The 12,449-nt window shown below is 46.7% G+C and overlaps 2 protein-coding genes across 2 annotated transcripts; both read right to left on the bottom strand.

Annotated features, from left to right (window-relative positions):
- Positions 1 to 5,233: 5,233 nt before the first annotated feature.
- LOC133114092 (CCR4-NOT transcription complex subunit 4-like) lies at positions 5,234 to 7,919 on the bottom strand. The gene is made up of 6 exons (XM_061223284.1): positions 7,746 to 7,919; positions 7,323 to 7,520; positions 6,751 to 6,837; positions 6,368 to 6,469; positions 6,043 to 6,168; positions 5,234 to 5,611 (listed from the first exon to the last, which is right to left on the bottom strand). Exons 1-6 carry the CDS (start codon positions 7,917 to 7,919, stop codon positions 5,234 to 5,236), a joined length of 1,065 nt encoding a protein of 354 aa, XP_061079268.1.
- Positions 7,920 to 8,847: 928 nt separating this feature from the next.
- LOC133114091 (CCR4-NOT transcription complex subunit 4-like) lies at positions 8,848 to 12,259 on the bottom strand. Its single transcript, XM_061223283.1, has 8 exons — positions 12,086 to 12,259; positions 11,663 to 11,860; positions 11,088 to 11,174; positions 10,810 to 10,911; positions 10,485 to 10,610; positions 9,944 to 10,059; positions 9,398 to 9,586; positions 8,848 to 8,857 (listed from the first exon to the last, which is right to left on the bottom strand). Exons 1-8 carry the CDS (start codon positions 12,257 to 12,259, stop codon positions 8,848 to 8,850), a joined length of 1,002 nt encoding a protein of 333 aa, XP_061079267.1.
- Positions 12,260 to 12,449: the final 190 nt, after the last annotated feature.

Below are 12,449 nucleotides of genomic sequence, written 5' to 3'. Positions count from 1 at the left end.
GGGGTTAGGTGTCTTGCTCAGGGACACATCGACAGACCCAACGAACCGGGAACCCTCTGACTGCCAGACGACTGCTCTTACTGCCTGAGCCAATGTCACCATATCAAAGACAAATTGAACAGCAAACGATCCACAAAGACTGTCAATTGACCTTTGAGTTGGCCCATTGCATGGAACAGTCCCAAAATCTGCTACACGCTATAGAATCGGCAGTGACTTGCCCCTTAGAACAGGGTTGAGTACGCGGGTGGCAAATGGGAAAATGGTGGACTTCTGTGTCGTTACAATTGTAATTGTAACTACACAGAAGTAATGCTCTGCTTGCTGTTGCCACAGGGTGACTCTCTTCACTGCCTTGTGCTGGTAGCAGTGTGGGTCAGCCTGGTTTAAATGAACCCAGCATTTCAGTGCTGGTTTTTCAATTGCCAGCAGGGGGCGGAAGCATCTTAATTTGGCTTTGTGCACATTATTTGGGGCATTTCTGTGGATATGTAATAGTTTAACCAAATTCAAGGTGGATTTCAATTTGATTTTGATTTCATTTTTTAGTGTGTAATAGGGGGCCCCATATTGCAGTCCCATAAAGGAGGATTGCTTGGATGATGCTGTCAAATATATTCAGTCAAATGTTTATAAGGGGGTTGAATTTGCATTTACTGCCACGTTAAAACACCCTGAATCACTAATCACCAGACTCAGGCAACTGTTCCAATGTGATGCCAATCCATTGATGTAATTGTTGAAGAGTGTTGGACTCAGACTGCAGCACTGTCTCACTGCATGCCTCTGAGTGTTGTTCTGTTCAGTTTATTTCCAATTCTGATACAACACTTGTATGTTACAGCTGACTGAAAAGAGTCAGCAAATTATATACTTCTCATAAAAGAAGTGGGCATGACCATTAAGGATGAGAGTATGTTGTTAATATGAATTATAAACAGAATGGGACCTAATTTGTAGCCTTTAGTTATCAGTAAAAACTCAAGACTGAACATTCCCCATTTGCTGAATGGTTTTACACACTAATGCCTCCCAGGTAAGTAGTTCTGAAACCACACATAAGCTTAAAAATCAAATCCAATACTAGTAATCTTTGTAATAATAGTGAGTGATAGACTGTGTCGAATGCCTGTGACAAATCAACAAAAACAGCATTACAGTGTTTTCTTCGATCTACTGCAGTTACAATATCATTCAGAACCAAAGTAGTAGTAGCTGGGATGGTGCCATGCCCCACCCTGAAGCCAGATTGGTATGGGTTCAGCACCGAGAACCTAGAGAGAAATTCTTTTAGTTGATTATTTAACAAAGATAGTCAGATTTTGGCCAGACAGTACAGTTTGAAATTTGTTGACAATACTTCGATCATCTCCCTTATACAATGGGAAAATAAGCAATTTTCCATATGCTAGGGACCAGGGGTAGGAGTACATAAGTGTTACTTCTTCTTACTCCTTTTCACACATCTAAATAGGTTTAAGTTTAAGTGCTGGTGGAGGGAATTTATGATGTCTTTTTAGATTTTGTCGTTTTTAACTACTCATCTGTTTTTAACTACTGTTTCTGTTTTGTTGCTATTTTACATGGTCAAAATCAAAAATCAAACCATATCAGTTCAAAGGAAATGGTTAAAAATGTGTGATTTGCTCTATGATTAATGGAGAGTCAAAGAAAGAAAGAATCTCATTTATCCTCCATTTGATTTACTGGGATCGATTATTTTGAGTGCATCAGAAGCTACACAAGAAGAGAAGGGAAGTAGGGTAAACCGAGGATCATGAACTACACTTAATACATTCGGGGTTGAGATAAAAAATGAACACAAGACAAGAGTTCAGAATTTCAGCTTTTATTTCCTGGTATTTACACCTAGATGTGTTGAACTACTTAGAACATAGCACCATTGGTATCAAACCACTCAATTTTCAGGTGAGTAAAACTATTGGGACAGAGAATATTGAAGTAAATTAAAGTAAACACTTAATACATCAATCCTGCGACCCACTGACATCACCAAACTGTTGCATTCTTCTTTTGTGATACTTTTACTGCAGCCTCTTTCAGTTGTATCGGGAGTATACGCCTTCAATCTGCTCTTCAGCAAGTGAAACACATGCTCAATTGAGTTAAGGTCTGGTAATTGACTTGGCCGGATGAGCTTGTATATTTTGGATCATGAGCAGATCCCTTCTTTCTCCACACGTTGGCCTTTCCATCACTTTGGTAGAGGTTAATCTTGGTCTCATCAGTCCATACAACTTCTGGCTCATCTCTGTACTTCTTGGCAAATTGTAATCTCGCCTCTCAATTCTTACTTCTGATAAGCGGTTGGCATCTTATGGTATAGCCTCAATATTGTTGCTCTCAAGTTGATTGAGAAACATCATGATCTACAAAATAACTGCTACTCTTGCTATTTGCTCCAGTTGTCCCAGATACCCCAAGCAAGTAGACTTTCTGTAGCACCAGGTGTTAGTCCACATCTGTAAAATAGATGGACTCTTGCTCTTTTCCTGCCATCAATTACTGATGAAGACTGAACACATTTTAGGGGGCTGAGGATTGTAGGGCAATATAAAAGTCAAGAGTATTGACAGAAAGTCTCAATTTTGGCACTGTTGATTGGACATAGTCATGATTACGGAATAGCCAAGAGGATCATCCTTTCCCAAGAACTTTATGAGATGGACTAAATTCCCATCATTATCCTCTCATGTCAAGTCCATGCCCTTTGCCCATTGTTTTCATCCCTTTTCTCTGTGTCTGCTCTTCTCCCCGTATTGTCTTTTGTATCCCACTGCATTCCGTAGTTCTGTTTCTTTTCATCTTTCATTTCACATGTCCTCTATTTAGTGTCTCCACCTCTCTCTCCTTATATGTATTTCCTTGCCCTCATTCTGTCATGGCTCTCACCCGCTGCTCGTCTGTTAATGAGTTGTCCATTCATCTTTTGGCTCCTGCCCCACGTCTGCTCATAGACCCGACTCCAGGTCCCGCCCCACGTCTGCTCATAGACCCGTCTCCAGCTCCTGAGCCGTGTCTGCTTATAGACCCGTCTCCAGCTCCTGAGCCGTGTCTGCTTATAGACCCGTCTCCGGCCAGCTTCAGAAAAAATTATCGGTTATTGGTTAGAAATTTTTTGTCAATGTTCACAACTCAGTTCCAGTCAACTGTTTAAATGTTTAAGCATTCAAACCCCTACACAGGTCTAATTAACCGTACTGCTGATCTACAGACACACAGCTTTAATAAACTCTACTGCTCATCTACAGACACAAAGCTACAGTCAGGTCCATAAATATTGGGACATCGACACAATTCTCATCTTTTTGGCTCTATACACCACCACAATGGATTTGAAATGAAACTAACAAGATGTTAGTTTGAAACTAACAAGCTTTAATTTGAGGGTATTTACATCCAAATCAGGTGAACGGTGTAGGAATTACAACAGTTTGTATATGTGCCTCCCACTTTTTAAGGGACCAAAAGTAATGGGACAAATTAACAATCATAAATCAAACTTTCACTTTTTAATACTTGGTTGCAAATCCTTTGCAGTCAATTACAGCCTGAAGTCTGGAACGAATAGACATCACCAGACGCTGGGTTTCATCCCTGGTGATTCTCTGCCAGGCCTCTACTGCAACTGTCTTCAGTTCCTGCTTGTTCTTGTGGCATTTTCCCTTCAGTTTTGTCTTCAGCAAGTGAAATGCATGTTCAATCGGATTCAGGTTAGGTGCTTGACTTGGCCATTGCATAACATTCCACTTCTTTGCCTTAAAAAACTCTTTGGTTGCTTTCGCAGTATGCTTTGGGTCATTGTCCATCTGCACTGTGAAGCGCTGTCCAATGAGTTCTGAAGCATTTGGCTGAATATGAGCAGATAATATTGCCCGAAACACTTCAGAATTCATCCTGCTGCTTTTGTCAGCAGTCACATCATCAATAAATACAAGGGAACCAGTTCCATTGGCAGCCATACATGCCCACGTCATGACACTACCGCCACCATGCTTCACTGATGAGGTGGTATGTTTTGGATCATGAGCAGTTCCTTTCCTTCTCCATACTCTTCTCTTCCCATCATTCGGGTACAAGTTGATCTTTGTCTCATCTGTCCATAGGATGTTGTTCCAGAACTGTAAAGGCTTTTTTAGATGTTGTTTGGCCAGGGAAAGAATTCTTCTGTCATCCACCACAGTTGTTTTCCGTGGTCTTCCGGGTCTTTTGGTGTTGCTGAGCTCACCGGTGCGTTCTTTCTTTTTAAGAATGTTCCAAACAGTTGATTTGGCCACACCTAATGTTTTTGCTATCTCTCTGATAGGTTTGTTTTGATTTTTCAGCCTAATGATGGCTTGCTTCACTGATAGTGACAGCTCTTTGGATCTCATATTGAGAGTTGACAGCAACAGATTCCAAATGCAAATAGCACACTTGAAATGAAATGCTCCTTGTAAATGAGATAATGAGGGAATAACACACACCTAGCCATGGAACAGCTGAGCAGCCGATTGTCCCATTACTTTTGGTCCCTTAAAAAGTGGGAGGCACATATCGAAACTGTTGTAATTCCAACACCGTTCACCTGATTTGGATGTAAATACTCTCAAATTAAAGCTGAAAGTCTGCAGTTAAAGCACATCTTGTTCGTTTCATTTCAAATCCATTGTGGTGATGTAGAGAGCCAAAAAGAGGAGAATTGTGTCGATGTCCCAATATTTCTGGACCTGACTGTAAAAGATCTCTTTGAATTGGTGTTGCTTTCATTTTTGTTTTAGCTTTTATCTTGTTTTACGATATCCCATTTCATTTCTGTTGTTTCATGTGAGGTATTTTGGGATGCAGGTGCAATGAAAACCTATTCACCAAGTCTATTACCAACACTTTCCCCACTCTGCAAATCAAATACAAATGTAAAGATTTGAGTACTCTCACCTGTTGTAAATTGTCACCGTTTCCTACGCTGATCGAGTCCCTGGGGCTGAGGAGGAGCAAACAGAGTCAGAACAGCCGAGTGTGTGTCTGTGTGTGTGTGTGTGGCAGCATGTTTGCCTGTGTGTGTGCCTGTGTGCACCTGTGTGTCTGCCAGCATGTACGTGGGTGTGTGTGTGTCAGTGTGTGGATCTGTCACTGCGGCTGGCCATTTACAGCAACACACAGTCACACAGGGACAGTCACAGAGGGACAATCACACAGGGACAGTCACAGAGGGACAATCACACAGGGACAGTCACAGAGGGACAGTCACAGAGGGACAGTCAGGGTGGCTGAAGAACCCGACAGAGCTCACAGTGCTCTGTGCGTGCTGGTAAGGGGTGGAGCAGAGGTAGGGATGGATGTGTTCAGACAGGTGTGTGCAGTTAAGGGGTGGAGCAGAGGCAGGTATGGGTGTGGACAGACAGCTATGGGTGTGGTCAAACAGGTGTGCGCAGGTAAGGGGAGCGGGGCAGATGCAGGTATGGGTGTGGTCAGACAGGTATGAGCAGCACCTTTGTGAAGAGCCTGATTTGCTCTTGGTCTCCCCCATGGCAGACAACTGTAATAAGCTGGGGTTCATGTTGAACGGTTCCTGCAGCAGCTTCTGCTCGTACTCCTGGAGCTTTAACACCTGCAGAACACACAAATGTTAACACATACACACAGGCAGGCACACACACACACACACACACACACACACACACACAGGCACACACACACACACAGGCAGGCACACACAAATACAAAAATACACACAGGCAGGCACACACACACAGTTTTTTCATTCTTAATCTTCCATTTTAGATCCTTCACAAAATTATGCAATTATACAGTGTGTGATTCTAACTTACTTTCAAATGTTTCAATTTATTTAATAAAAAGCAAGTAATCCAAGAAAAGAGAGGAGAATATCATATTGTTTCTTATGGTTCTGTATAAATTTTTCTGCCTATCGGTGTAAAAGCTCCAGGCTGTATTGGGCGTGAGGTCAGTGTGGGCCCTGGGTCTGGTTTGGACCTGAAGCCACATCGTGCTGAACGCCAGGAGGAGGAGGACTGATACCTGCATCGCCTCCTTAGTGAAGCTGGCAGCCTCGTTGACCAGCTTGTGCTGGTACATGCAGTCTGGCTTGGGGCACTGCATGCTTTCCAGGAAGTAGCTGCAGTACTTTGTCATTCCTAAAGAGGTCTGAGACAGGAGAGTAAGAATTAGGGAGCATCAGGAAACCATACTGTTCTCTGCCCCTACACCTTCAGTGTACAACCAAACAACCAAATAAAGCTCTTGGGTCCTGCAGTCAGGAAGTAGAGACACACACAGGCAGAGCATGAGCTGATTACCTGTTTGGTTAAAAGAATCTGTGACCAGACCTCCCTTTGAGACCTACCTTAAGTGACCTCCCGTCCACTACAACATTGTTCAGGCACTGTATCGCCTGGAGTGCGTCTTCAGAACGAATGTATGTGACGTAGGCACAGGCACCGGAACCCTAAGGATAAAACACATCTTAACGTCAACAAACAAACAGGACTTTTTCTTCTTATTTTCTGCTGGTTATTTGCTTATAATATGACACATTGAAAATACCATCATCAAATTCATTGAGTGAACACCAACAGAAAACATGTTAGCGTCTCATGCATCTGCTAGCATAGCTTTGCGTATGCCACTAATCTGGCCATATGCAGCTTAAAAATAAAAACACGCCTTCATCATTAGCCCTGCCAGAACAGCTGTCAATCATCCCAATGAGGAAGTCCCACCCCTTACCTGTGGACCAGCCTGGGATGTGCCCTTTTGGACGACCACTTTCTGGATTTTCCCAAACTTCCCGAAATATTCTGGCCTCTTCAGCACCTGTACAGGAGTGGAAAGGGTGGAGGTCAGGTGACAGCAGTATTCAACCCCAAAAATATGATAGAGAGATTTAAAAGGACATTGCACAAGGAAACTGAATCCTTCCTTTTGACAGTTACTCAGTGTGGAGCAGCATGACGCGTGTCATTTCCTCTCGCTGAAATCTGAGAGGGAAGTATGGCTGCGGAGCCTGGAGAACACTGCTGGATTAATGCCCGATTAGACGTGCTAGTTTGGGGGCTCACCTTGCGGCCAGCCTCTGGGACAGCCTTGGGGGAAGGGGGATAGGGTTAGGCACTAGAGGGTAGGATTTGGGTTGGGTTCAGGGTTAGGGTTTAGGGGTCAATGTTCAGTTTGGGGTCTCTCACATCTGGATCAACCAGTCTCTGGGACAGCCAGGGGGGTTAGGGTTATAATGTTATGGGGTAGAGAGATTAGGGTTTTGGGTTATAGATGGGGTCAGGGTTAGGTTAGAGGGGGCTCACCGCTGGATCGGCCAGTCTGTGGGACAGCCCCACTACGAATACCAGGTTCCTCTGCACCACACGCACGCTGCCCAGGTGCTTCCTGTACTCCTTCATCTGCTGCTTGCGCTCCATCTGTTTCTGCTTCTTCTCATACTTTATCCACTGCAGCTCCTCTGGGGACACTGGCTTGTACGCTGCCGGGTCTTCTGGGTAAGTCTGAGGGGGACAGGGGGTGGTTAGGGCCTTGAGCTCAGGGAGACGCACCTCACCTACCTGCAGAACTTTCAGCTGCGGTGAAGTCGCTACATGTTCATGAACGTTCTATTGTTCCCTGACATAGACTACAGTCTTTGTTGAAAGCTTTCGGTAAGAGGGTCAGGGAGAGGGTGGTGTGGTACCTTTCAGCAAGAGGTACAGGGGAGCGAGGGGTTGGTACGGTACCGTTTCGCAGGCGGGGCAGAGCCCGTTCTCGTCGGTGCGGATGCGGTGCCAGCAGAAGCAGCAGATCTGATAGCCGCAGGTGCAGGGGAAGAAGTTGACATCGTCCATCCCCAGTAGCTCCATGCACAGGGGGCACTTCATGGATTTGTCCATCAGCTCGGGGCTCCGGGACATCGTACGCAGGGTTCCGGCCCCTGCACCACGTCTGCTCCTAGAACCGTCTCTGGCCCCTGCACCACGTCTGCTCCTAGACCCGTCTCTGGCCCCTGCACCACGTCTGCTCCTAGAACCGTCTCTGGCCCCTGCACCACGTCTGCTCCTAGAACCGTCTCTGGCCCCTGCACCACGTCTGCTCCTAGAACCGTCTCTGGCCCCTGCACCACGTCTGCTCCTAGACCCGTCTCCAGCCATCTTAAAAAAAAATGATCGTCAGCAATTTTTTGGAAACGTTTACAACTCAGTCTCGGTTAACCATTTAAATGTTTAAATGTTTACACCCCTACAAAAGTATAATTAACCCTGCAGCTCATCTACAGACACAAATCTAAAACATCTCTTTGACTTGGCGTTTAGCTAATCTGGGTTGCTTTCATTTTTGTTTTAGCTTTTATCTTGTTTTATGATATCCCATTTCATTTCTGTTGTTTCCTGTGAGGTATTTTGGGATGCAGGTGCCATGAAAACCAAGTCTATTACCAACACTTTCCCCACTCTGCAAATTGAATTAATATGGGATTGTGTATACATTCCAGACAACTGCAGTAAATAGTTATTCACCCAATTTAAAATATGTTTGTGAACATCTAAGACAAATGTAAAGATTGGAGGAAAAAAAGAGAAGTACTCTCACCTGTTGTAAATTGTCACCGTTTCCTACGCTGATCGAGTCCCTGGGGCTGCGGAGGAGCAAACAGAGTCAGAACAGCGGAGTGTGTGTGTGTGTGTGTGTGTGTGTGTGTGTGTATGTGGCAGCATGTGTGCCTGCGCATGTGTGCCAGTGTATGCCTATGTGTGTGTGTGTGTGTGTGTGTGTGTGTGTGTGCGCCTGCGTGTGTGCACCTGTGTGTGTGCCAGCGTGCGTGTGTGTGTGCACCTGTGTCTGTCACTGCGGCCTGCCATTTAGAGCAACCGACAGTCACACAGGGATAGAGGCACATAATCACACAAGGGTAGTCACACACGGGCACAGTCACACATGGACATAGTCACACACGAACAGTCACACAGGGACACAGGGGCACAATCACATAGGGACACAGGGGCACAGGGAGACAGTCACACAGGGACACAGTCACACAGAGACACAATCATACAGAGACACAATCACACAATCACACAGGGACATAGTCACACAGGGAAATCTGGGAGTACAAATGGTAACGCTCAGTGGCTGAAGAATCCGGCATGACACACATAATCTAAGCTCTTCACACAGGATACACACACACAGGAAAACACAGAGAGAAAAGAAAACCAGGGCTGGATTTGGATTTGAGGGCCAGAGTTGATGATCCCTGCCCTACAGCCACGCAGAGACAAAGCTACAATGAGCAGCCCCTGGGTGAGACCTCGGCCTGACTTCCTGCAGGGACAGGAAGTGGGGGCTGTAGAGACAGTAAGCAGGGATAGAGGGACAGGAAGTGGGGGGGTACCTGGCGGGATAGCAGATGGAGGGAACGGGGGAGGGGGGGCCCCCGGGCCCAAGCTCGTTCAGCCCGTTGGGGGTCATGTGGTCCGGGTCGGGGAGCCCAACCGGCGGAGGAGTGCTTCGGAGCTCCGGACCGAGCCCATTGGACGTTTTCCCCGAGCCCTTGAGCGCCTCCTTGCCGTTGTTGGTGGAACTGTGGCGGGAGAATACCGTTCAAACCACAGGTTGAGCAGAGCATCACACACCTGCTCTCACACAACAATCTTCACCTATCAACTCAACAAAGCTTTACCCCCTGTACAGCATAGCTCACAGTGCTGCCTGTGTGCAGGTAAGGGGTGGAGCAGAGGCAAGTATGGATGTGGTCAGACAGGTGTGTACAGGTAAGGGGGTGGGGCAGAGGAAGGTATGGGTGTGGTCAGACATGTATGGGCGTGGTCAAACAGGTGTGCGCAGGTAAGGGGAGTGGGGCAGATGCAGGTATGGGTGTGGTCAGACAGGTATGGGCGTGGTCAAACAGGTGTGTACAGGTATGGGGGCGGAGCAGCACCTTTGTGAAGAGCCTGATTTGCTCTTGGTCTCCCCCGCGGCAGATGACTGTAATAAGCTGTGGTTCATGTTGAACGGCTCCTGCAGTTTCTGCTCATACTCCTGGTGCTTTAACGACTGCAGAACACACACATATTAACACACACACACAGGCAGGCACACACAGACAAACACACAAACACACACACACACACAGGCAAGCACACACATACACACACACAGACACACACACACACAGGCAGACACACACACACCAACACACACACATTATTTTATCCTTAATCATCCATTTTACATCCATCACAAAATGATGCAATTATACAGCGTGTGATTCTAGCTTACTTTCAAATGTTTCAATTTATTTCGTCAAAAGCAAGTAATCCAAGAAAATAGAGGAGAATATCATATTGTTTCTATTGGTTCTGTATAAATATTTCTGCCTGTCGGTGTAAAAGCTCCAGGCTGAGGTCAGTGTGGGCCCTGGGTCAGGTTTGGACCTAAAGCCACATCGTGCTGAACGCCAGGAGGAGGAGGACTGATACCTGCATCGCCTCCTTAGTGAAGCTGGCCGCCTCGTTGACCAGCTTGTGCTGGTACATGCAGTCTGGCTTGGGGCACTGCATGCTTTCCAGGAAGTAGCTGCAGTACTTTGTCATTCCTAAGGAGGTCTGAGACAGGAGAGTAAGAATTACGGAGCATCAGGAAACCATACTGTTCTCTGCCCCTACACCTTGAGTGTACAACCAAACAACCGAATAAAGCTCTTAGGTCCTGCAGTCAGGAAGTAGAGACACACATAGGCAGAGCATGAGCTGATTACCTGATTGGTTAAAAGAATCTGTGACCAGACCTCCCTTTGAGACCTACCTTAAGTGACCTCCCGTCCACTACGACATTGTTCAGGCACTGTATCGCCTGGAGTGCGTCTTCAGAACGAATGTATGTGACGTAGGCACAGGCACCGGAACCCTAAGGATGAAACAGAAACCAACAGAAAACATGTTAGCGTCTCATGCATCTGCTAGCATAGCTTTGCATATGCCACTAATCTGGCCATATGTAGCTTAAAAATAAAAACACGCCTTCATCATTAGCCCTGCCAGAACAGCTGTCAATCATCCCAATGAGGAAGTCCCACCCCTTACCTGTGGACCAGCCTGGGATGTGCCCTTTTGGACGACCACTTTCTGGATTTTCCCAAACTTCCCAAAATATTCTGGCCTCTTCAGCACCTGTACAGGAGTGGAAAGGGTGGAGGTCAGGTGACAGCAGTATTCAACCCCAAAAATATGACAGAGAGATTTAAAAGGACATTGCACAAGGAAACTGAATCCTTCCTTTTGACAGTTACTCAGTGTGGAGCAGCATGACGCGTGTCATTTCCTCTCGCTGAAATCTGAGAGGGAAGTATGGTTGCGGAGCCTGGAGAACACTGCTGGATTAATGCCCGATTAGACGTGCTAGTTTGGGGGCTCACCTTGCGGCCAGCCTCTGGGACAGCCTTGGGGGAAGGGGGTTAGGGTTAGGCGCTAGAGGGGGGTAGGATTTGGGTTGGCTTCAGGCTTAGGGTTTAGGGGTCAATGTTCAGTTTGGGGTCTCTCACATCTGGATCAGCCAGTCTCTGGGACAGCCAGGGGGGTTAGGGTTATAATGTTATGGGGTAGAGAGATTAGGGTTTTGGGTTATAGATGGGGTCAGGGTTAGGTTAGAGGGGGCTCACCGCTGGATCGGCCAGTCTGTGGGACAGCCCCACTACGAATACCAGGTTCCTCTGCACCACACGCACGCTGCCCAGGTGCTTCCTGTACTCCTTCATCTGCTGCTTGCGCTCCATCTGTTTCTGCTTCTTCTCATACTTTATCCACTGCAGCTCCTCTGGGGACACTGGCTTGTACGCTGCCGGGTCTTCTGGGTAAGTCTGAGGGGGACAGGGGGTGGTTAGGGCCCTGAGCTCAGGGAGACGCACCTCACCTACCTGCAGAACTTTCAGCTGTGGTTAAATTGCTACATGTTCATGAACGTTCTATTGTTCCCTGACATAGACTACAGTCTTTGTTGAAAGCTTTCGGTAAGAGGGTCAGGGAGAGGGTGGTGTAGTACCTTTCAGCAAGAGGTACAGGGGAGCGAGGGGTTGGTACGGTACCGTTTCGCAGGCGGGGCAGAGCCCGTTCTCGTCGGTGCGGATGCGGTGCCAGCAGAAGCAGCAGATCTGATAGCCGCAGGTGCAGGGGAAGAAGTTGACATCGTCCATCCCCAGTAGCTCCATGCACAGGGGGCACTTCATGGATTTGTCCATCAGCTCGGGGCTCTGGGACATCCTACGCAGGGCTGGGGACACAAGTACAGGGGCACAGTTTTATGTGATGAAGCCACAACTGTGTGCAGTCACATTCCCCAGATCCCCTGATCCCTACTGGTATCTTCTAGAATAAACCCCACTCTAAACAAACTAAGAATTAGGTCCAGCTACACAGAGAAAGGCAGCTTCGTAAATATTTGTGTAACAC

This window comes from Conger conger, chromosome 16, assembly GCF_963514075.1.
Source record: "Conger conger chromosome 16, fConCon1.1, whole genome shotgun sequence".
In the NCBI taxonomy this organism is placed as follows: Eukaryota; Metazoa; Chordata; class Actinopteri; order Anguilliformes; family Congridae; genus Conger; species Conger conger.
The sequence above is the reverse complement of the archived record's forward strand: the minus strand, read 5'-3'. Positions and strand labels throughout refer to the sequence as shown.